General features: G+C 35.5%; 2 protein-coding genes across 2 annotated transcripts; both read right to left on the bottom strand.

Annotated features, from left to right (window-relative positions):
- Positions 1–2,747: 2,747 nt before the first annotated feature.
- On the bottom strand, positions 2,748–3,919 carry LOC148933251 (uncharacterized). Its single transcript, XM_089059754.1, is given in 4 exon segments — positions 2,748–2,956; positions 3,162–3,497; positions 3,499–3,758; positions 3,853–3,919. Coding segments are annotated over 4 exon segments (762 nt in total). The 3' UTR covers positions 2,748–2,857.
- A 225-nt stretch (positions 3,920–4,144) lies between these two features.
- Positions 4,145–7,675, bottom strand: LOC148933250 (uncharacterized). The gene is made up of 3 exons (XM_089059752.1): positions 5,424–7,675; positions 5,029–5,352; positions 4,145–4,943 (listed from the first exon to the last, which is right to left on the bottom strand). The coding sequence occupies exons 1-3, from the start codon at positions 7,673–7,675 to the stop codon at positions 4,145–4,147; spliced, it is 3,375 nt and encodes a 1,124-aa protein (XP_088915878.1).
- Positions 7,676–26,681: the final 19,006 nt, after the last annotated feature.

Raw genomic sequence — 26,681 nt, 5'->3', positions numbered from 1 at the left:
AAGCAATTCAAAATCAGAACACAAGTGAGAAAATACATAGATGTGTAAAATGCTATGCAAATGAAATTTAAAAACAAGAATGTAATCAAACTGTACAAATCAGATAGTATTACATTTGCTATATTTGGAAGTAAACCATGTCAGTAACATAAACAAATCAATTAAAATACTCCAACCATCCAAAAATAGTACGTAAAAGTCAAATCTAAGGTCTAAACAAACTGCACATATATGCACATTCTATGATTGCAAATGCTGTAAAAATTGTACTCCATATTCTCACACACCACACATTATATCAATTGCAAATAATCACCAATTTCAAATCTGGATTCTTGATTTATGAATCTGCTAAATTAATCAAACTAATACTTACTCGAAACTCCTCAAAGTAACCATTCTTAACGTCATCTGGGGTTTTAGCCCAGGTAAAACCCGTTGGATTTCGGATTTGGTGAAATGATGAGGTAATTTTACTTGCCATTTGCCAATGGGTCAATAATTTCCTACAATATTTTAATATTAGTTAATATATAATAACAAGAATCTTAATTAATAGTCAACATAACAAACCCAGAGTGCGGATCCCTTTCAATTTTTATCCTCCTATCAGGCACTACATGGTCATCATCTTCCATGTCATCGACATTCTCGTGGATGTTTCGTTCGGTTGATCTCATTTGAGAGGACTCGCCGGTGATAGTGTGATGGCCACGACGATGATACATATCTACATCACTGCAAAAACATAAGTGAACATTAGTAAATATTCATGTGTTTCTGGTCAAGCCACTCCCCACAAGAAAAGAAAGGAATAGAAATAAACTAAATAGAAAAGAATTGCAGCGGCAGATTGCAACACTGCAGCAGTTCATAATTCAACTCTCTCATAATGTACTAAAGTTCTAATCCCTAGTGTACTCTTCGGATGGCTTTTTAAACACAAAACATCATTCTAGTTAACCAAAAACTAAAATCAGTAAGAAACAATAATCATAATTAAGCAAAAGTGCCAACTAAACATAAATTCCCCAATAGAATTGATCGAACAAAAACTATAACCCTTTTGCCATACATTCTAAAATTGGTGCTTCTCTTTGGGAACACTCATTCACAAGCAATGCAAAATTTAGATGAGCACTGCGGGAAAGATAGAGATAGGGAGAGGGGGAGAAAAAACCGTGAGAGGAGAAGCAGGGATGCGGAAGATGACGACGAGGAGGCCTCGTCGGCGGCGTCGAGGAGGCGGCGGCGGCGTCGAGGACCCAGCAGTTGCGTTGAGAGAGGCAGTGGAGTTGATGCGACTTAGGAGGAAGGCAGAGTCGTGCGTTGCGTTGTGGTGTGAGTTGGGTTAATTATATTAGTATCTAATTAATACTCTAATTATGTTCCACAATTTCCAATTGATTTATACAATCTTCTATCGTGTTGACAAAATCAATAAAAGAAATAAAATATAATTTTATTTGCAGCTTAAACAAAAACATCAGCTAATTAAATGACATAAAACTAATTAAAAAATTATTTAAAAATTGTATATTTGTTTTGGATTTGATCGTGTGAATATTTGTTACAAATTTCTTTACGTCACTTATTTTTATTGCTATTCAATTAACAAATCTAATATCATAAATAACTCAATTAAATTTAAAATTTAAAGATATTATACACATATATAGATTATGGAAAATATTAAATTTGAACTTAAATGTCTACAAATTTAAGAAAAATATATTATTTTATTTAAAAATTGTACTCCCTCCGTTACATGATAGTTGAGTTATTTTTCTATTTTAGTAGTATCGTTTCCCTTTTTAGCAAAAAGCAACATCTTTTCCCTCTACTACTCAATTCATTCTCTTACTTTATTAATATTCTCTTTACTTTTCCCTCTTACCTATTTTATTATCTCTTCATTTAATATACTTTAATATCTCTTCCTTAATATCCATAACAAAAAAAAATGACTTTACTACCACGGGAAAATATTTATTTTAGATAAAACTCAAAATCATGTGAAAATTTGTTATGAATTTCCTATGTCACTTCTTTTGTATTACTACTATTAAGTAATAACTAAATTAATTCATATATAATTCAATTAAATTTAAAATTTAGGGGTATTTTGTACGTGTACAGTTTATGTACGTTTATCTTTATTTGGATAACAATAAACTTACATAAACTTACATAAATACGAATTAACTTAAAATAAACTATGCTAATCATTCCGTAATAATTTAAGAAAATATTAAATTTTAAATTAAATATCTTCAAATTAAAAAAAAAATTATTCTAACAAAAAATTGTATATTTATTTTGCAAATGCTGTAAAAATTTGTATATCAAATGCAAATAATCACCAAATTCAAATCTGGATTCTTGATATATGAATCTGCTAAATTAATTTTGAATCACATTTGTTTCATGGGTTTAAACTATAGTATAACAATCTGAGCTATATGAATATGAATAAAAGAATCGGAGAATTTGGGAAGGTGAACCGCACTATTTTTGTACTAACTTTTTTTCCTAACGTATGCAATTGATGAACTTATGAAATAAACTAGGTAATCTATCAGATCAAAATATTTCTTTAAATGGAAAATAAATTTTAAAATACTATATAAGCAAAACAATCTCTGCAATTACATAAACAATAATCTCAAATCAATAAATTTTTATGACAAAAAGTAAACGAAAAAAAAAGTGAAAAGCAAATTTTATGCTTATAAGACAATTTCCTGCGGTATCCGCACATTTCGGTTATTGAGAAGCAGAGTTGTGCGCACAACCCATACACCAACTCATTAAAGAGCCGATTTAACATTCCAAACAGATCAGACCACACCAATTCCTATTTACTTTCCTCCTTTTGTCCTTCCAATACAAACTCAACATACAAATTTTTCAGAGCTATTACAACTGTAGTGATCAGTGGCCCCATTATTGCTCCCTGCTAAAGTGAAGCAAACAGCAAACATCATTTAACAGATCATCTGTCGAAGATCATCTTACATAGGATGTTCCATAATCATTGTCTAAACGATGCATGATCTGATGTAGTTTAACAGAGCTAATGAAACCATGGAAAGTGATGTTGAATTGTCTATCAAAGTATAAGTAACAAACAACAGCAGACAAAGACAGAAGTAAACTACCTCCAATGCAGAGTCAAACAATGTCATCCCACCGATGATGCTGAGACCCGTAAGATAAGCACTATGACCAGGAATATCCTCCTGTATCTCTATAGTTCCATACTCCACAAGCGCAAGATGAATGATGGACAACGTGATTGCCAATAAATATCTTCCCTCGAACACCAACTGCAGCGTTGCTGGTATTGTCGAGATCCAATGGGGAAACAGAGGCAGCAAACAGCTCACAAACGCCATCACAGTTGACATATACAAAAAGTGTATTGAGAATAATCTGAAGATAAGCCAAGTCATGCATCCTTGATAGAAGGCAATCTCAACGGTTGCTAACAGCTAGAACTCCCGAGATGGCCTTATCCAGCACTTCAACACACCGGTCTCTTGCAGAAGGTGTGATGGGGAACATATATATCACTTGCTCGGTAACTCCACCAGACTCCGATGTGATCAGATAATACAACACCCAAAAAAACACCATGGATTGTGAAACAAAGTTGAGCAGCCCTGCAGCACCGGAGAGAATGGAGCTCCAAACCAAGAACACTAGCTTAGCGCTTCCACCTAGAACAGACGTGCTACTGACGGCGTGATCACAAACTGCTTGATCCCAACGACAAATTCAGTCATGTTATACTGCATTGCCAAGGAATCAATCTGATCCGACACAGTCTCGTAGAGCTTGGTCGAATACATATGCACCGGAAAAAATAGGAAATAGATATATCAAGAACAAGATCAAAGGGATATATATTTGACATATACTACTGTTATCAAAATTTATGCTGATAAAAAAAAATCAAGTACAAGATCAATGGATTATGTGGAAGTTTAAACTATAAATTTCATTCATTTAGCAAAATCCACAATGAATGCTAGTAAAATAAAAAAGAGAGAAAAAAATTATCCATATAGTGAAAAAAATAAAAACTGACAGCAACAGCTCCTGCTCTAGAATCATCATCTATATCTCATACATTATGATATTACTCATCATCTATATCAATATTTTCATCATCAGAAAATACTATATCTTCATCCGAAGGGTATTCATCAACATCATTGATATCTATCATCCCACCATTTGGATGAAGTATTGGAGTATCATCACCAATTGCTAGATTCATATCTAACAAAGGCACAAGCATTTCATCCTCTTGGAACGGTGGCTCTATTGTTGATGTTGTCGGGTTCGGAAGTTCAACCTTAGACCTTGCTTTCACCTTACACACTTCCCACCAATCCTTTTTTACCTGATTCGTGCTAGGATACGAGCAATAATACACTTGGGTGGCTTGATTTGCTAAGACAAATGGCTCATACTTATTATACTTACGCGTGTGGTTTATAGAAACCAATTTGAAATCCTTATGAACCACTGTCCCAGAAGTTGATGGATCAAACCATTCACATTTAAATAATGTGGTCCTTTTGATTGGCATACTAGGATAATCTAACACACAAACCTCAATCAATCGGCCATAAAAATCCATCTCATCAGTGCCAAATATTTCACCCTTTATACAAACTCCACTATTCATAGTAGCTCGACGTGACTGATATGATAGTGTATGAAATCTATACCCATTAATAACATATCCATGATATGTTTTAACCTCTAACAAAGGTCCTTTGGAAAGATCCTGGATATATTTGTTCACATCATTCGGTGGCTGACATCTTACAAATCTTTTGAACCAATCAGCAAATTGTGTGTCAACAAGATTTCCTAACTCAGAATGTGATAGCCTTGGATTTGATCTTATCATTTCATCTTCAAACAATCTTTCAAAAAAAGTAAAAGAATACGAGTTAGATATTTACTACTGTGCATTTGAAGATAAAATTAGGAAGATACGATATTACTCACTTCAGATATGTAGTTGTGACCTCAGGACAATTGAGTAGAATGTATGTATGCGCAGCATTGTATTCTCTAGTATCCATGTATCTAACTGACATTTTCCCAAGTGGGCGTCCCGCATGTTTGAAAACCGAAATAACATCGGGCCCCTCAAGAACACTATTACTTTCTCCGCCATAATTACGAGGCTCGTTCCTTATCTTTGTTTTCACATGATCCTCGAAATAATATGAACAAAATGTAGAAACTTCTTCTACCAAATAAGCATTGCATATGGATCCTTCAACTCGTGCTTTGTTCTTGACATTGTTTTTTAACCTCCTAAGGTACCTATAGGACAAATTATATAAAAATATTTTAAGATATTATATTTGTATGTTTATATAAATATCAATTTATACCTCTCAAATGGATACATCCATCGAAACTGAACTGGCCCAGCAAGACGAGCTTCATCGGCTAAATGAACTGGCAGATGCTCCATTGAGTCAAAGAAACTAGGTGGGAAAATACGTTCAAGATTGCACAAAATTATTGGAATGTTATCACTTAGCCTACCCATATCTTCAATTCTTATTGCTCTAGACGTCAAGTCCTTGAAAAATAGACATAACTCTGTGATAGCCTTCCAAACATTTTGAGGAAGAAGTTCACGAAACGCAACAGGTAGTATGCGTTGCATGAACACATGACAATCATGACTTTTCATTCCAAACATCTTTAGCTTCCTCAAATCAACACATCTACCCATATTAGACACATATCCGTCTGGAAATCGAAGACCTCTGACCCATTCACACAAGACTTTCTTTTCACGGTTGTCAAGGGTGTATGAAGCTTTTGGAAACTTCCCAGTCTCCTCGTTACGCTTTAATTCAGGTCTGGCACAATATTTATCGAGCTCTTCTCTCGACTTTGATGTGTCCTTAGTCTTCCCTTGGACGTTAAGCACGGTATTAAATACATTATCAAAGACATTTTTTTCAACGTGCATTACATCCAAATTATGTCGAATCAATAGTTCCTTCCAGTAAGGGAGATCCCAGAAGATGCTTCTTTTCTTCCATCCAGATCTAGCACGACTTGAGACAATCTTGTTCATGTCATTGAAGTCATCCATCACTCTTACCAAACCTAATGTATCTATCTCGTTCAAGATTTCTTCTCCTGACTTTGGTTCTGGTGGGCCATCTAGGATCATCGTGTTTTTACGGAATGCTTTTTTATTCTTTCGAAATGGATGATTAGTAGGTAAGAATTTTCGATGATTGTCAAACCATGATTGTTTACCACTTCTCTCTAAAGTAAACGCATCAGTGTTTTCCATGCAATGAGGACAAGCTAATCTTCCAGCTGTACTCCATCCAGACAACATAGAATATGCTGGAAAATCGCTTATGGTCCACATCAAAATTGCTCGCATTTGAAAATTTTGCTTCAATGAAATATCATAGGTAGGCACACCCACTTCCCACAATTGTTTCAGTTCATCTATTAATGGTTGTAGAAAAACATCCAACTTATCTTTAGGATTACGCGGCCCGGGAACTAACACTGTGAGGAACATGAAATGTTCCTTCATACATAGCCAAGGAGGAAGATTGTAAGGTGTTAAGATAACTGGCCACGAGGAGTACTGTTTCCCTGATTGGCCAAATGGTTGAAACCCATCCGTTGAAAGTCCTAATCGCACATTACGGCAATCTGAAGCAAATTCGGGGAATGTATTGTTAATGTGCTTCCACGCAGGAGAGTCTGCTGGATGTCGCATAACTCCATCATCAGTAGATGAAGAATGCCAACGCATTTCTTCAGCTGTGGCTTTGGATGCATATAGTCTTTGCAATCGAGGAGTCAGAGGAAAATAATACATCTTTGCTTTAGCCACCTGTTTGTTTTTATCCGCTATAGAACCAACATTTTGGTCTTGAAAGCGTGATTCGCCACAATGTCTGCATGTGTGTAACAAACTGTCGTCTCGCCAAAAAATCATACAATTATTTGGACAACAGTCAATTTTTTCAACCGGTAATCCTATGCCACGCAATAATTTTTTTGTGCTATAAAAGCTATTTGGCAATAAGTCATCATCACTTGGAAACCCTTCTTTGATCAGTTCTGTGACTCGATCATAACATTTCTCAGGCCAATGAAACTCTGCTTTCAAACTCATTAGTCGAACCACATATGACAACTGTGAATGTTTCTTGCAACCAGGCCACAACTCATTATCAGCAGCATTTAGCATATCATAAAGTTTCTGCGCATCAGGATGCGGTGGCTCATCCATGTTCTCATTGTTAAACTGAGGACCGGCAGCATCTAAAACCATCGTATGATATGTGCTTGGTGCTTCATCATTTATTTCCATACAAGAATTTCTAGTTGATTGGCTTGATGTTTCACCTTGGAACCTCCATATGTGGTAATTCTTTACAAAACCAAACTTAGAAATGTGAAATCGAACATCATCTGTCGATCTATATAGCTTATTATCGCACTTTCTACACGGGCACTTAATTTTGTCATTATCCATATAAGCTGGTTTACTCCTTGCAAATGTAATGAAACTTTCAAGCCCTTCTAAAAAATCAGGATTAAAACCAAAGTCGGGATGGTACCGCCTATACATCCACTCTCGATTTGAAGTCATTATTATATTTCCTGATCAGTAATTCAGAGCATCATATTAATTCCTAGTCAATAAGGTAGGCATGTTGTACAAACTCTTAACTAATTAGCATTCAAACACATAATTTATCAAGCTTAAAATAGAAACGATCAACAGTCAAACACATTAAATCAGAATGTAACATCAAGGCCACGAAATCACCTCACTTCAAAGCCACAAAATCACCTCACTTCACAACAAATTGGGTCGGTGAAGCCGACAAGGCTTCACCCCAAGCCTAACCACCATCTACACCCTAAAGCATGTTTCTATAAACAATTTACTCAGTACCATTACCACTATTTTCATCATGGTACAAAAAAACATAAACACAAAAGATAAAGATGCTAACCTTTGTGATAAACTCTTCTCTCAATCTGGTGCAGTTCTAAAATGTCCCAAAACAACTTAGAAGATTGAAGAGGCAGATTGCAACACTGCACAGTTTAGAATTCAACTATCTCATAATGTACTCAAGTTTTAATCCATAATGTACTCTTCGGATGACTTTCTAAATATTACCAAAAACATCTTTCTAGTAACCAAAAACCGAAATCAGTAACAAACAATAATCCTAATTAAGCAAAAGTGCGAATTAAACATAAATTCCATAATAGTATTGATCGAACATAACTTATAACCCTTTTGCCATACATTCTAAAATTGGTGCTTCTCTTTGGCCTTATTCAAAACATGAGGGAACACCACAATCACAAGCAAGTAATTGAATATGCAAAATTTAGATGAGCACTGTGGGTAGATAGAGATAGAGATAGAGAGTGGGGGAGAAAAAAACCGTGAGAGGAGAAGCAGGGATGGGCGGAATACGACGAGGAGGAGGAGGCGGCGGCGGCGGCGGCTTTGAGGACGCTGCAGTTGCGTCGTGAGAAGCAGTGGAGTCGACGGCGTAGGAGGAAGGGTTACAGTCTGTTCTATGTGGTGTACGTGTGATGAGTGAATTATATTAGAATAATTAATACTCTTTCCATTAAAATAATTGATTTATATCAATCTTATATATCACGTTGGAGATATAATTTTATTTGTAGCTTAAGCAAAACACGTCAGACAATTAAATGACATAAAACTAATTAAAATATTATTTTAATTAAGAATTGTATATTTGTTTTGGATTTGATCGTGGGAAAATTTGTTATAAATTTCCTTATATCACTTCTTTCTATTGCTATTCTATTAACAAAACTAATATTATAAATAATTCAATTAAATTGATAATTTAAGGGTATTATTCGCATACAAAGTTTATGGAAAATATTAGTAAATTTTATCTTAAATATCTACAAATTTAAGATTATTTTATTTAAAAATTGTACTCCCTCCGCTCCATGCTCCATAATAGTTGAGTCATCTTTCTATTTTAATAGCTAATATGTTCCACCATAGTAAAATCGTTTCCCTTTTTAATAAAAATCAACATCTTTTCCTCTTTCTCTTACTTTATTAATGTTCTCTTTATTTTTCTCTCTTTACTACTCCACTTTATTATCTCTTCATTTAATATATTTTGATATCTCTTTCTTAATATCGGTGACAAAATGAAATGACTTTACTACCGCAGAACGAAGGGAAAATATTTATTTAAGATCAAACTCAAAATTATATGAAAATTTGTTATGAATTTCCTATGTCACTTCTTTTGTATTACTAATATTAACTAATAACAAAAATAATTCATATATAATTCAATAAATTTAAAACTTAGGGGTATTATGTACGTGTACATTTTATGTACATTTATCTTTATTTGGATAACAATCAACTTACACAAATTGTACATACATAATCAAATTTTTTCAACATTCTCCATTGAAAATAGATTTATAAATACGAATTAACTTTAAATAAATTATGCTAATCATTCCGTAATAATTTAAGAAAGTATTAAATTTTAAATTGAATATCTTCAAATTCAAGAAAAAATAATTATTCTGACTAAAAATTGTATACTTATTTTGGATCAAACTCGAAATCGTGAAATTTTGTTAATTATAAATTTCCGAAGTAACTACTTTTGGATTGCTTTTAATTAATAATCCCTCCATCCGTGAAATGTTGTCCAGTTTTGCTATTTCGGTCCGTCCGTGAAAAGTTGTCCATTTTGCTTTGTTTTTTTTTTTCATTTTTGTACATGGACTCCACTTTCCACTAACTCTTTGCACCACATTCTATTATAAAACTAATATATATGTACGAGACCCACATTCTGCTAACCCATTTCAACTCACTTTTCTACATATTTCTTAAAATTTGTGCTGATTCAAACTTTGACAATATTTCATGGACGGAGCGAGTAACAAAACTAATTCATAAATAATTCAATTAAATTTTAAATTAAGTGGTATTATTCTAGCAGCAGAATAGTAGCGGATATTTTCCCTGCTGTAACATACTAACGGATAGGAATCCGTTGCTAAATTTATTTAATTTCAAAATTTTGATTTTTTCAATACAAAATAATAATAGCAGCGGATATGTCTGCTACTCTTTTCTAGCGGATGCAAATCCGTTGCTATATTCATTAAATCTTTTAATTAATAAATAAATAATTATTAGTAACGGATTTATCTGCTACTAATTACTAGCAGGCACTGATCCGCCACCGTATCCGTTACTAAATGTGGCGCGCTGTTATGCCGCCAAATATTAATGAAAATCCGCTACTAAATCCGCTACTAACGATGGCGACGGACGTTCCGCTACAAAGTCCGCTACTAGTAGTGTCAGATCAGAGTCCGCTGCTAAATTCCGTTGCTAAATCGCGAAATTTTTGTAGTGAAATAAGAGAATTCTTTAGGTATATTCTTTACAACCTCTTGGGCGCAAATTAAACAAAAAGAAATGAATGAAAACTTTTTAGCCTAAAACTCTTTTCCAATTAATCCAGCGTCATCCAACGTCAGAATTCAAACGGATCCACACTGAATCCACTTGAACCTACAAATTTTGTCCAAAATTATATTAACAATTACTTCCTCCCTCCCATAATAAGGGTTCTATTTAATTATGACGTGAATTTATAGAAAAATAAATTTAATAAATTAGTGAAAGAGGGAGAGAAGAGTTGAATTAGGTACAAAGAGGGACAGAGGATGGCGGGGAGATCGGCAGTACGAACTCCCTTCGCCGGCGAGTGAAAGAGAGAGAGATCGAGAGAGAGTTTTCGACGGGGATTTGGGGGTATTCCCTTTCCTTTTTCTTTTTTCTTTTTTTTGGAGTTACTTTATTTAGTTGGGCTAGGCTACTATTGATTAGTTTTGGGCCAAATTTGTTTTAATTCTAGTGTTGGAGCTGTGACTAAATATAAATAAGTGATGTTTGAAGTTAATTACTTTAACTAGCTTTGGGGCTCCTAAAAGAAATAATAATAGGAGTAATAAATATGTGTTGATCTGGGGTTTATTTTTGAGGCTGGGGGAGTTAAGCTAGGACGAAATAAAGGGGGCCGAAGAAGTGGAATTTTTCTTTCTGGGAATTTACCTAATAATTGTATAACCTCGTTTTGATGGGTTCAGATCATATACTAATTTGAATTTTGTAGGCTGGTCATTTTGGAAAGACTTGTACAGTATATAACATAAGCTGATCTTTGTTCAAAATTGAACACTGCTTTATTCACCGTTACTTGATTAAATCTTGAATAATTTTTAATCTAATTTAAGATGTAGCTATCCGAGTCTACGTACAGGAAGCTTCTTCGTTTACCAGCGGCGATAGAAAATTTGTGGCAGAACGTGATCGTTGAAATTTCATATTTTAGATGATTGTGAAACTCTTGATCTAGAGTTATTGAATAATACAACCAGTATTTTGTAACTTGCTGTCGACAACTTTTTTCATAATTTAGCCTATACACCTTAACAAGTTTCAAATATAAAAATGCTCAGGTACATTACATAGATTTTTAGATTTCTGTATTGGTGGTGGATTGGTGTGACAATATGTGTGTGGTAATAATGTGGCCTAATAAGAAAATTTTAAGCCTGATGGAGAAGCAGTTTTAGGTTTGAGTTGGATTAACTAATACTCCCATCGCCCACCATTTAAAGAGTCCTTGAGAGTCCTTGTAACTCTGTATGAGTTTTAAGAAATATTTGACTATGTGAAGAAAAGTAAAGAGAGAAAGTGAGTGAAATGTAGGATTCATTTAAATTGAGAATGTAAAAGGTTGATGGAATATAGAGTCCATATACTAAAAATAAAATAAAGTAAATGGTTCTATAAATCGTGAACAATTCAAGACGGTGAAATGATTTTTTAAATGATGGCTAGAGGGTATGTATCAGTCGAATGATTAAGTTAATAATATTCTCCGCACTGGATTAACTTTACCACGTGTTTTTTCACGTCTATTTTACAAATTATTTACCATAAATTTATTCAACGTGGATTTGTTATTTCACTAGACTTATGTGGATTATTTCACTAGAATTATGTGGATTTTCTTAACGGAAGTTAAAAGTACCAGTAAAGACAATTTAGTGGAATATTATACTATAGAATAGATGAGTACCACGGGTAGTGATAAAATGCAAACTCTGTATATTGTACAAACTCCAAACTTTTTAACACAACGTCAACACAATGTAAAATTTTAAGATTTTGGTGTAAACACAATATCAATACAATGTCAACACAACATCAACCGTTGGCATTGTGTTGATACTTTTTGGTGATATTATTTTTTCATATATTGACATTTTTTAACAGTTTAAAACATAGTTTAGAGTTTGTATAATATTTAAAATTTGCATTTAATCATATCCCTTAGTAATATAAGATAGAAGAGTAATAATTAGGTTATCGTAGTGACTTTAACAATCATCTAATAGATTAAATCAAGACAAATTATTATGCGCTACTAACTAACAGTCACATAAAATTGTTGTAGTAAAGTCAAGAAAAATATTTTTTAATCGTTTGAATCCTAGATAGCCACGTAACCAAATCTCTGATTAAAATGCCAACTACAAGATATTTCCGAAAATACAGTTGATTTTATTATAAATGTGGACAATAACTGTGAAGACTGAAAAAATGAAATCGTACAGGGCTCTACAGATGGCTACGGGTATTAATCTAAAAAGAAAAAAGAAAATTTGATTTTCTTAAAGTTAGATAATTGAATTCAGGCCATAGAAGCTTCTCTGTGTTCATGTATTGATTTATTAAAATTCTTACTCTTTCATTTTCAAACCAAACTACCCACCATTAATTGTTAGTACTTAATACCCTTAGAATTGTCAACTCCCCTTATAGTTTCATATGCTCAAACAGAAATAAATAAATAAATAAGTTTATATCATAATCATAAACTCTGTATTTATCAATGTTTTAAAAACCAGACCGGACCGGCCGGTTCGACCGGTCGGACCGCGAACCGGTGCGTAGTCCGGTCCGGTTTGCACTATAAAACCAGTAGTACATCAAACCGCTATGAACCGCCGGAACTGGCCGGCCGGACCGGTCTGGCCGGGAACCGGAAACCGGTTTTCTAAATTTTTAAAATTTTTGTAAAGTTTGAGTTTGGTGGGAGTTGAACTCATGACCTATGAGTCAAGAGACCAACATATCTACCACTCCACCACATGTACTTGAATGAAATATTATGAGCATAATTATTGTTATACATTAAACCTATAATTTTTTGTCCACACAAATTAATAATTTGTGTTTAATTTTATACTTTTAAATAATTACTATTAGTTGTGATATGCTTAATATTAACTATCCCTCACTAAATTTTACTTTTATTTGTATAATGTATATAAATAATAGATTTTATCTAAGATTTAATATTGTAGTATATATATTATTAACATAGTTTATTACTCCATATTTACTAAATAATACTCCAAACTTATTAATAAATCATGTTTAATTTATGTATGAACTAATAATACTAATATAGTATATATTTATCCAAATTAACTAAAAATTCATGTTTATTTTTATATATTGTCTATAATATTATTTCACCATATAAACATTTTTTAATTAATATAAATTTTATTTATTTATATATGAAAAATATTGTACTTTTTTAGTTATTCTAATTAATAATTTATGTATTTAGTTATTATTTAAATTTTATCATTCACTTATTTTAAATGATCTTCATATTTAATTTATATACAAAGTTTAATAGTATATGTTTTTGTTATATATTACTAATTATAATTTATCACTCATTAAATTTAATATACTTTGTATGGATATATTTAATTATATATATTTGCAAGGTAAAACGGTTCGACCAGTGATTGAACCAGTCGGACCGGTTGAACCGTGAACCAGTAGCCTCACCGGTTCACCGGCCGATCCGATTTTTAAAACATTGGTATTTATAAAAACATGAGTACAAAGAATTGTAGTTTTGGGTTCTCAAATTGTAGTATATGCAAGAAATAAAGAGATTTAAATGTATATGCGTATGATTTATCTCTATGCATTTGCCAGATAGTTCGAATTTCTGGTTTATAAGAATCGAGTGTGTTTTACTTTTAGGAAGAATTGAAAAAAAAAAATCAGTTACAACTTTGAAAAGTTAGCAATCAAGTACACAAATTTTATTTTTGTTATAAACTCAAATCTACATATTAGTACTAGTCCATATTATTATTCCATGTGTTTCTTTACAATTCCGGTTGAACTTTCTTGCTGCAATTTTAAATACGATTAGTCAAAGTTGTGATTTTGTCCATGAACAATCAATTGGGCAAACTTATAAAAATATGTTGTTTTGTACAAACGTTACAAGTTTAGGAAAATATATAGTATAATAGTAGTATTTGTTTGGAAAATGACAAAATTGCCTCACTTTTATAAATTTCTTGAACGATCCCTACCTCTATAAATTCAATTCATCCCCATATATTTAAGTACCTAGAATAATCCTAGATAGCGTACAAGTGGGCACAAACATGGCCAAGATCGTCTCTCTTTTCATCATAACCTTCCTCCTATTCCTAACATTTTCCGGCCACATCCTCGCCCGGCCAGAGCCCCAATTTACCGACATCACTCCCGTTGAAATACAAAGCAAGGTTAGCTATACGCACATGTCTAATTCATCACCAGAAAAATTATAGTATTTGTATATGACATGATCACATGATAATAACTAGGAATTTGTATATATTTATTTGATAATAATTAGGGTGATGAAGTAGAGAAAGCAGGCGGAGAAGCAGAAGACGAATTGTTGATGAGAAGTACGCTTGAGGCTCATATTGACTATATCTACACGCAGAATCAGAAGCAGCCTTGATCAATTTTTTTCGAACACGTGGAATATTATATGGAGTATATGTATATTTACATGTCACATATCTTAAATTTTGTCATAGTAGTAGTATCTCTGTTTAGTGTTTGTATACATGTTCAACACAAAATTATAGGATAGCATAGAGGAATAAGGAATCTAGAATCTGGTCAGAGTAAAGGCTGGCTTATATATTTTTGTTGGAATTATTGTGTTTTATTTTCTGTTACAATATTTGTTCCAACCCACTAATCCATATATAAGTTGAGATTTAGATGGTAGAAGAGTTGATTGGTATAACACGGCAGGTTTTGGGAATTGAGTGTGGAGATTATGGGTGGAAAGATAACTTTTATGGTTAATGACGCAGATTTCAGAATATAAAAATCTCCCTTAAGATGCATGTTGTTATAATTGAATGAACAATTACTTAAAAGCTCTTTATGATGATCAACCGAGAATGACGAAGAAGGAGCAGAAACTGTAGAACGGAAGCGTACCTTGATTCGTAACGAATTGAACAGTGGAATTGCTTTGCAGCGACTATGGATCTTCCAAACGATCAGAGACATCCTTCACAATAGTCTGCCGAGCCGAGAGAATACAGAGATATTGAACGTTCTTCTAACGTTTGAGGACCATAACCCTAGCTTATATTTATATTAAATATAAACCCCTTTATTTTCTATTCGGTCCCTCATCAAATAGAAAATCACTTTATGGTATCTACACTTATTTCCATAACAAAATAAATACACTTTAGCCCAAACTTTAATTTTTATTGGATCACTTTAATTGGACAACTGAAAGATAGCCATACACATTAAATTAGTCATATGGAAGCCCAAATTTCTAACAATCTCCCACTTGGGCAACACATGACACCAAATAAATGTGTACAAACCGAATGAGCGCTCAAAAGTGCTATCACATAGTGTATTTCCGAACAATCTTATTATCAACCATATCGACATAGGACTAAAGGGGCGGTCACCATATTTTTTCATGATTAAACCCATCAGTAATCACATATGCAAATATAATCAACAACATATCAATTATGGAGTGTAACATGGAAATTTCATGCAAGGTGATCATACATGCCTATTTCCAACTGGTCCTCCCAAAGTGAGATCAAACCAAAAATAATGGACAAAAAACATAATACTTTAATTCTGCAGAGAATAACATGAGTTTATAACTTCATGTTCAAAACACAATATAGAGCAATAACCAAAACTACTCCCATTGAACGGAAGTACCCTTAAACAACATAACACCCATTTGAGCTACATGCCCATGAAAGACCTTGGGTGATAGTCCCTTAATAAGCGGATTTGTCATCATCAAATCCGTTCCCTTATGCTCTATATGTATTTGTCCATTCCGAACTCTTTAGTTAACAACCAGGAAGCTCCTGTTGTTTTAGAATATAATACCGCAGAGTTATTGTCACAACATAACTTAAGTGGTCTTTCATTACCTTAACAGTATGCAGCCTAGTGACAAAATTTCACAGTCATATTCATTAACTAGATGCCCCAAAACAAGTTACGAATTCTGTTATCATGGCAGAAGTAGCTACAAGTGTTTGCTCAGCACTTCTCCACGAAATGACTCTACAACCAACAGACACACGTAACTTAAAATGGATCCTTTACTGTATTGGCATCTAACAAAATCAGAATCAAAATTCCTAAAGATCTCTCCAAATGATCTGATTTTTGTATGCGAGCATGTAATGTTTAGTTCTCTATAATATCTCATAACCCATTTTGCTGCTTCATAATGATCCATATCGGGTTATTGAAATATATGCCCAACATATAAACAATTAAAACCAAATTGGGTCTAATACACACTTGAGCACACATTAGGCTCCCAATCACCAAAGCATATGGAACCTTTTGCATTTTCTAAATCTCAAGATTTATCTTAGGGCACTGAATGAGACTAGGTTTGTCTCCTTTAGTCATAGGGGTATTTCTTTACTTGCAATTATGCATCTCAAATACTTTAGGCACATTTTCACTATATCCCTTCTGTGACAATCGAAAATTATTTCTTTCGATTCCAAATACAAAAGAGGCTTCCCCAAGATCTTTCATCTCAAATTTCTTCGAGAGAAAATTCTTGGTGTTAGTGCAACATATCCTTATCGAAAATTATTTCTTTCGATTCCAAATACAAAAGAAGATGCATTTGCTCCCACTGAACTTGTGATACATACAACCATCAATAGCATTCTTTCTGAATCCAAATGAAAGAACTACTTCATAAAATTTGTGGTACCACGAGAGTCTTAATTGAGGTTGTTGAGATTTACTTTAAATGATATCATCCGCATGAGATTGAATGTTTACAACAATATCATCTTGAGGTTCTTAATATGCTTCTTCTTCAATGATAGTAATTGATACATGATCATTGTCATAAGCAGTAGTATGTGTATGTACAAACTCCTCCTCAAAAGTAATGTTTCTTAACACATTCTTCCCCTCAAACTCAACATCCTCAAGGAATACTATATTTCTCGTCCCAAAAATTAGTTCCTTTTGTGGGTCATAAAATTTAAAACCCCTAAATTTTTCTGGAAGACCAAAGTGATAATATATGCTACAGTCTCTAATGCCTATCCCTAAAGCGAATGCGACAAGGAAGAATGATAAATCATACTCCTTCACATATCTTTAAGAGTTTTATTTCGTCTTTTTGCTACACTACTCATGCAAGGCGATCCCGACATGGTGTACAAAAGGACGATCCCACACTCTTCCAAATAGAAGGCAAAAGGTCTTTGACATTGTTCACCTGAACAGTCATTTCTGTCGTAGTATTCACCACCACGGTCAGATTTGGCTTTCTTAATGCCTTTGTTGAGTTGGAGCTCAACATTAGCCCTGAATATTTTGAACTTGTCTAAAGCCTCAGACGTTTAATAGATTAAATGTAGGTGCCCAAAACAAGAATATTCGTTTATGAATGATATAAAATATTGTTGATCATCCCAAGAAACCAAAGTGAATGAACCACAAATGTCCGTATATATCAATTCTAAATGTATAGCTCTATTAGCACCTAATTTCTTAAGTTTGGTCTGCTTTCCTTCGATACATTAAACACACAAATCAAGTTTTGAAAAGATAAGTGTATTCAATACAAAATCTGACACAAGTCTCACAATCCTTTATTTTGAGATATAACCATAACACTTGTGTCATAAATTAACCAAATTTTCATTATTTAATTTGCTTAGTCCCTTTTGATTCAACATGTAAAGCTTCTGAATATAAAGTAACATAATCGAGCATACAAAGATTGTTATATGCACTTAAGAAACAGTGCTCACAATACTAGAATTATTTGAAGGAATAACTTTTACTATTTCTGAATGAACAAGAGAAACCAAATTTGTCCAAAGCAGAAATAGAAACCAAATTTTGTCTAAAAGACAATACAAGGTATCATTCGAAACCGAAAAATTCCAGTCTTTAATAACAATCTATAATGCCCAATAGCCTATACTTCCACCGATTTGTCATATCACACTTAGATGTATCTTTCAACATCAATTGACTTGCGGCAGCTCAGACAGCCTTGCATATGATAACCTTATGTGAGTAGTAGCACCAAAATCTACCCACTAAATATCATTAGGGACTAAAGTCAAATTAACTTCAGAACAGACCAAAACAAGAATTGTAACTTCCTTTGTACGACATGCGTGATATTTGTCACAATTCTCTTTTTTTATATCCATGTCTACCACAAAAGAAACAACTATCATTGTCCTTATGTTGTTACCTTTGTGATGAACCCTTATCCATAGCAGCATTCTCAATACACTTTTTCTTAATGCCCTTTACTTTATTTCTTGAGATACTGACCAAATGTACACCACCAAATGCACAAGCAAGTCCTTAGAATTCAAGCTTAAGTGAAGCAACGTGTGACATTTTCATAATGTGCTCCCTTATGTTGCCCTTGCCCTTGTATACTTTATTGAGATCAAGCATGCTTGTCTCAACCTTGTCGTTTTTCGCAAAACGTTCCTTAATTTCGGCAAGGTATTCACTGGCCTTAGCGATATACTAAGATGCAGTGCCTCGAAAGGCTTCTGGGATGCTAAACCGAATGATCAATAGACTTACACAATTCGAGTATTCCTACTTCTCGTAGTTTCTCCTTTGATAAGAAGTACTACCGTCCGTAGGAAAAGTAGGTTGCTCAATCCTTAGCGGTAATCTAGATCCATGCAACCCAGAGCAATCAAAATATAATCTTTGCAATCCTTAAAATTTGACCCAATCAACACTAACATATTGTTCATATTGGAAGAAACTGCATAAGCAGACATCATAATTGAACAAAGAGCAAACCAAAACAGTTGTCATGCTCACATAATAAAATTCAAATAAGAAGGTAACATCTCGAGGTACCGGCACAACATTCATATCAAGTCTTTGGACAGTAATATGAACTTGTAAGTGGCAACCTCTTTGTAGTGATCAAACACTGACAATAAGATCATGTCAAGTAATGTCCACCTTTGGGCATCACAACTACTTATATGAAAACTGGATAATTGTCACCTATTTATCACCACAGGTATATGTGTATCTCGTGCCAAATATCAATCTTCCTTTGGGCCGACTAATATCTGCATTAAAATACACACACACATCACCGTCCTAACATTCGCAATAAAGAAATCTAGACAAGAGAGGTTACTTTGGCAGCGTCTTGCTTCGACTAATCTACTTTGAACATTAGTAAAACATTACGAGGTTCCGAGCACAACATCCACATCAAGTCTTTTGACAGTAATGTGAACTTGCAAGTGGCAACCTCCTTATAGTGATCAAACACTGACAATAAAATCATGTCAAATAGTGTCCACCTTTGGGCATCACACTACTTACACGAAAACTGAATAACTGTCACGTATTTATTACAAAAGGTATGTGTGTATCTCGTGCCAAATATTCATCTTCCTTTGGGCCGACTAATATTCGCATTAAAATACACACATCAATCAGGGAACATGAGATGTACCAAAATTATTGAATTTAAAACTTTAATTGAATTTTCGAAAGAATTCTTAATTCCCAATTAATTAGTCAATTAATTGAGAGACTTTATGTGAATTAAATAATTTTAATTCCTTAACTTAAAAGATAACGTGCAAAAAAATGCACAATTAATTGAATCATTTATTCACATATTCCATATAACGTACGTATGCATAAATTTTTGGCGAAAGGAAATTCACCATCACCAATACATCAAATAATATATATACACCACCGTACATATATGCAGAAACAATTTTCCACAAAATTTCCATATAGTTGATGAAACAATAATTCTCAATTAATGCAGAAAAGCGTGCATGAAGATAATTCCACATAGAATTCTCCTTGATCCAAATGAATTAAGCACAGATTCATGGATTATATATACCCACAATAAACACAACCAATTATTCTAGGCATGATTGGAATTAACATAAAACCATATAAAATAACCAATCAATTCGGTGTGTGCAAGTATACATAGTCAATTTTGTTTCACATGAATTGAGAATCAAATTTATAAACGAAAATTTCCATACAAAAAAAAATATATATATGGAAACAAGTTCTCTGTAATTATATGAAAGAAAACACCAACCAAAAGTACATTATGTATTCACCAATCAATTGATTCTACCATATATCTCGATATGCGTGCATAAAACATGACCTTGTATCAAATAAAGTTTACCAAAGTAATCAAGAATTGATACCAACGCATATGTGATTCGCAAAGCATAAACTCAATTCATTCATTCATTCTTTCTAGATATGCGGCAGCCACAACGAATATAAACAATCACAAACCCTAATATCAAGAAATTTGATTTCTTGATCCAAAAGCAAACGAAAACATATAACTTTGATTATCCTTTTTTCCAATTCTCAGATAATCATCAATAGAGTGGCTCTGATACCACTTGTTGGAATAATTGAATGAACAATTACTTAAAAGCTCTCTATGATGATTAACCGAGAATGACGAAGAAGGAGCAGAAACTGTAGAGCGGAAGCGTACCTTGATTCGTAACGAATAGAACAGTGGAATTGCTTTACAGCGGCTATGGATCTTCCAAACGATCAAAGACGTCCTTCACAATAGTCTGCCGAGAGAATACAGAGATATTGAACGTTCTTCTAACGTCTGGGGACCATAACCTTGGGGCATGTTAGGGTGCCACCACCCCTTAAAATAACACCATACCACCATTTCTAGCCAATCATTTGTACACGTGAACGAATAATAAGCTGCCACGTGGCAAAAAAAAAAATAAAAAAAGACGGGCAGCAATTTTGTAGTCTTTAAACAGCAATTTTTCTTGAACAGCAATATCCAACACGTTAGACAGCAATTGCTGTGTAGCGTTTATAATATTGCTGTATAAGCGTTGTCATGTTGTCATTTTAAGAGTGTCATTTTAACACAAACCCCATAACCTTAGCTTATATTTATATTAAATATAAACCCCTTTATTTTCTATTCGGTCCCTCATCAAATAGAAAATCATTTTATGGTATCTACACTTATTTCAATAACAAAATAAATACACTTTAGCCCAAACTTTAATATTTATTGGATCACTTTAATTGGACAAATGAAAGATAGCCATACACATTAAATTAGTCATGTGGAAGCCCAAATTTCTAACAATGCATGCTTAACAAAAACAACATTTATACTCTGATGACTTGAGCTTCCAATTTATACAGAAAAAATATTTTTGCCGACTAAATTATGGAATACTTTATTGAAAGGCTCTATTTCGCTACGCGTGTTCAAATAGGAAATAACAGGTTCCCTAGATCCAGCAAGTCCACCAGATCACTCGGTCTAGGAACTCGCGGGTCGCGAGGAATCCCGATCGTCGGACACACAGAGCACTTTTTCATTCAAAAAACCCTCAACCACTTTACTAAACCTAGTATAGGGAAGTAGGGATCGATCCCACAGAGAAGGATGCGTAATACTCATGTTCAAGGACTTGGGATTGTTTTTGGTGTTGGCTGCTGCCACGCATTTTCTTGGGTTGAGGAAATCAAAATTAACTTGACTTGGGAACTTTTAAAAATTCTTAAACTAACAGCTAGACTTAGGAAATAAACCTACTGTGGGGACCATGTCTAAAAAAGCAAGGTACGACTGAAAAGTTGGCAGAATAACTAACTCTTGTACCGACTGACAGTGACATCGTCTTCTACAACCAAAATTGCGTAAAACTTCTTAAGAAAAACAGCATGAGCAAAATAAAAACAGAGCTACTGACTTGAAATCAAATTTATGCATAATAACATAGAACTTAACAGATCTGCATACCCTAGACGAAGTAAAATAGAACCAAGAAGAAGAAAAAAATACAAGATCTATCGAACCACTATCTTTCCACACGTCGAATACAACCTCAGACGCTAAATCCACTCCGGATCCAAGCGTCCGACATGAACTCCAAACAGCAGAAACTCTCCATCACGTCAGATTTAAAAAAAAAAAAACTCCGAATACTCAAACAACCACAGATCTGTCACCAAATTCCACATCAAACACCTCAACATCAAAATAAACAGAGATCGACATAACAATTGAAGAAATAAGCTAACAGCAGAGAGATCTATGCAAAATGACTTGAAATTTAACCACTAAACGCAGATCCACACGGTAAAACAATTAAGCATCATCAACATCAAGGTCGACTCCCAAAAGTGAAGTTCGACGGTGAAACAAGCAAAACAACTGAAATTAAAGGTAATTGTATCTTCGCCCTCACTCGGACGGTGTTGCCAAACACGAAATTTTCTAGAAAGTACCCCTCCGATCACGACTGCCCCAGATCCATTCCCAAGTGTGTGTAAAGTGTGTGAGCTAAGAAGAGTGAAAACTATCATACTTTGCGTTGCATGCTCTTCTATATATATAGGCGTTTGTGTGGGTCCAGCGAGGTATAGATAAGACTTTGTTGCCCTCAGCTGTAGACTCCTCTGTCACGCCAATTTTCCTTGTAAATCCTGCTCACTTCGTTCCTTTCCCTCGCTAGACCATCTCCTTCATTACTTCCTTGATCTAGCGATTTTCTTCACACACCTGGCTTAGGAAACGTGTTAGACCCAGCAAATTATAACATTTTTCGCACATTACCGATGCATGAAATTAGCCTTATCAAACTGCTCACACTTAAACCATACTTGTCCTCAAGTATAAAGACAAGAAAAGAAAAAGAATAAGGCAAATTTCAAGCAAGGTTATCTCTTGACCGACTTCTAAGCCTAGACACAAAAAAAACTAAGAAAATATATGAAAATCATACAAACACGTAAAACACATATACATGAGCTAGTTTCAATTTTAGGCATCTGTCCCCACAAGATTAAGGTCAATCCAATAGTTTGCACTCCTCCAAATAGGCCCTCTCCCTTCCTTTACCTAGCCAATCTGTCAGCTTGTCAAGATAGCTTTCTACTTACCCAATTGTTGGGTTCACTCGATCACTCATTCCTCACCAGGGATGTTAGGATCGATTCTCTCTTAAATTAATGCTACACCACTGAAGCGTTGGGTTATGAGAGTTTCTCCTTCCTGGGTCAGGCTATTATCATTCCTGTTTTTTTAGACCATTTCCCCCCTTGGACTTCGTCCAGCTTATTCCTCCTCTTTTCTATTATTTTTTTTTTCTTCTTCTTCTTTTTTTTTTTTTTTTTTTTTTTAAATTTTCCTCTGGACTTTGTCCAGCTTATTCCTCCATTTCTCCTTTCTTCTGGACTTCGTCCAGCTTATAACGCCTTTCCCTGGACTTCGTCCAGCTTATACCTTCATAACCCAATTCCTAATTTTTCTCCTTCATAGCTCTTCTCCCTAAGCATTCAGTGGTGGCCCTTAAACATGTGTTAGCTCAAAGTTATCTGAGGTTTATAACTCACTATATAGTAGGGCTTCACAACTAAGTAAGTAGAGGCATTCTCCGTCGTTTTTGCTTCACTCAAATTAACTAGGCTTATTTAAGGAAAAAGCTTCTAAGTTGAAATGCCTCCTATTTTCAATTACTTTCACTAAGGGGATCATGCCGTATTATATCCACTGGCTCATGTGACAACACTTAAGACTAACAGACTCTTAATATGCGACACAGGTAATGCATTGACTCATCTCCCCCTCCCACTTCACTCAAGCTTGTCCCTAAGCCATCGTCGTGAAGGGGGGAACAGAGAGATCAATGCAAAATAATAAAACAAAATAATAAAACTTCTCACACTTAGACCAAGCAATGGGCTAACTGGGAGAAGAAACACATGAAACATAGGAAAACAAACACAACAACAGAAAACATAAACTTCTCACACTTAGACCACGCAGTGGGCTAAGTGGGAGAAGATATAACAAATATTAAATACATATATAACAGGTAAATGAAAAAAAAACGAAAAGAACGGTATATTAAAAGTTACTTGGTCAAGAGATGATTGGTCACTTCTGGGGCTGGCTCCCTCGAGAGTCAGACTGGGGTGGGATTCCGGGTCGGGTCACTTTCACTTTCTTCTTGGCTGGCTGCTCCAGCTCTTCTTCCTCCTGTGTTGTTTGTTTAGGTACTGGCTTTCTCACGATAGACTTTGATTTTGGTGGGGCTGGAACTTGCACGGGAATGGTCGGGGAGATCAACTGGAGCGACTGCTGTGGTCGCTTGACGAAGGAACTGCTCTGAGTGGGCTGCCTAACTTCACTGCTGGACCCAGGAGTTGTCCTCGACTGGATCAAGGGGAGCGTCTGCTGCATCCACTTCAACATTTTCATTCAAAGCTCCACCGCTTCCGTCATCCTATCATTCTGTTTGGCACACTTCTCCGCCAAATCAGCAATATTTCCCCTCAGGGTCTGTACTTCCTCCCGATTTCCCATCAATTCCTTCCTTATCCCACCGAGCTCCTTTATCATTTCTCTCTTCATCATCTGCATCTCCTTTTTCATGTCCTGGACTTCTTTGCGCAACTCTTCAACCTCTTCACTCGGCATGGCTTCCTCGGCTTCCTCCGGCTCTGCCTTCACCTTGTCTCCCAACGAATAGAAGAGAGTCCTGGTGCCTTGAGTCTGCAGCAACCCCTTGTTGAAGAAATAATCAACACTAAACACCTCTGGGGGTTCGCACATGACTACTAGCGGAGCGGCCTTGGCAATTCTCATTTCTATATTTCTCTGGAGGTAAGCGCCGATGAGGTGGCAGGTGTACATATGACGCCCCGGGTTGCTCGTCATCTGGTGGCACGCCTGCGCCAGCCAATATCCGAGGTGCACCTTAACACCCTTCGCCATGCACCATGTGAAGTAGAGATCGGTAGTAGTGAGAGCTGAATTCGCACTGCCCATCGAATTATAGCTGACAAATGTTTGAGCAAAACGGAGGACCCGGTCTTCGATGTGGGAGGCTTTGGAGTAGCTGGATTTAAACGCCCCTGATTTAGGGTGCGTGACCAGTTCCCATGCTGTCTGTACTTTGAAACCAGGCGTGTTCTTCGGCATCTCGACCATCCTGTCATTCCATGCCCCCTCTTCATCTTCTGCCTGGGTGAACAACCCCATCCGCAAAGACCACTCCCTAGTGCTCAACTCGTACTCCTGATTAAAAAGTCTGAATGTGATAGAATCCGCGTCCAGGTCAGTGGTATTCTTCAACCGAAAAGTGGAGAAGACTTGCTAAATCCACTGGTACCCTCTCCTGGCTGTGCTGCAACAGCCACTCGAACCCTATCGCTCGGATACAGGCGCGGAATTCTTTGTCACATGCGATCATTTTGAGCTCCCTTGAGCTGTACTGCTTTCCTGACTTAGCCATCTTCCCGGCGCTACACCTCTCCTTGTATACCGCGATTATCTTTTGATCGTCGAACTGCCTCATCTCCTCTAGCAAACTTTTAGTCAGCCATATTACCGGGCGTCCTAGAATCGGCTCTTCTTCAGCCTCCTCAGAGTTATAGCTGGGCTCAGGGATGGGCTCGTCGTGCTCCTCGACAGAGGTTTCCTCGGTCACAGGGGAAAGTGTCTCCTCGACCTCCTGGACGGAGGGAGCTTTCCTGGACCGGGTGGATGTAGTCGCCGGCGCCTTCCCTTTTCTTGCCTTTTCCTTGGCCAAGCGCGCCTCTGCCTCTGTTGCGTCAGGCACTAAGTCATCGACTTCATCAAGGAGGCTTCTCCTGGTGCGCCTCCTTTCTGCCCTCTCATCAACCTTGGGCTCACTTTCTTCCTGGTCATCAACCAGGTCCACAATCAGTTTCAGCCCTTCTTCGGGCTCCGGTACTTCAGTTGAATGTAGATCTGACTCCGCCAAAAGCTTTTCTGGGGTTTTCCCCTCTCCAACCAACATTGGGGTTGCCCCCTCGATATAAATGGGGTTCTCCCCCCTGACATCTCCTGGGGTTGCCCCCTCCTCTACGAACTCAGGGGTTGCACCCCTGAAATCAACCGGGGTCCCATCCCCCGTCTCCAGAATAGGGGTTTCCCCCTCAGCGATTCTCTCCAAAGTAGGGGTTTCCCCCTCAGTAGTCTTTTCAAACATAGGGGTTTCCCCCTCAGCAGTCTTCTCAAACACAGGGGTTTCCCCCTCAGCAACTTCATCTAAAACAGGGATTTCCCCCTCACGAACTTCAACAGAAA

The sequence above is a fragment of the Salvia hispanica genome, chromosome 1 (genome assembly GCF_029641045.1).
Source record: "Salvia hispanica isolate PSC_SH4W2 chromosome 1, Shi_PSC_v1, whole genome shotgun sequence".
Classification (NCBI taxonomy): Eukaryota; Viridiplantae; Streptophyta; class Magnoliopsida; order Lamiales; family Lamiaceae; genus Salvia; species Salvia hispanica.
Note: the sequence above shows the minus strand (reverse complement) of the source record. Positions and strands in the feature narration are given on the sequence as shown.

Excerpts from the sequence above, each read along its gene's own strand:
- LOC148933250 (XM_089059752.1), bottom strand. The coding sequence starts at position 7,675 with ATGACTTCAAATCGAGAGTGGATGTATAGGCGGTACCATCCCGACTTT. Across the intron at positions 5,353-5,423 it reads TGGATGTATCCATTTGAGAG|GTACCTTAGGAGGTTAAAAA; the intron begins GTATAAATTGAT and ends TTTGTCCTATAG. Across the intron at positions 4,944-5,028 it reads GTCACAACTACATATCTGAA|ATTGTTTGAAGATGAAATGA; the intron begins GTGAGTAATATC and ends TTTTTTTGAAAG.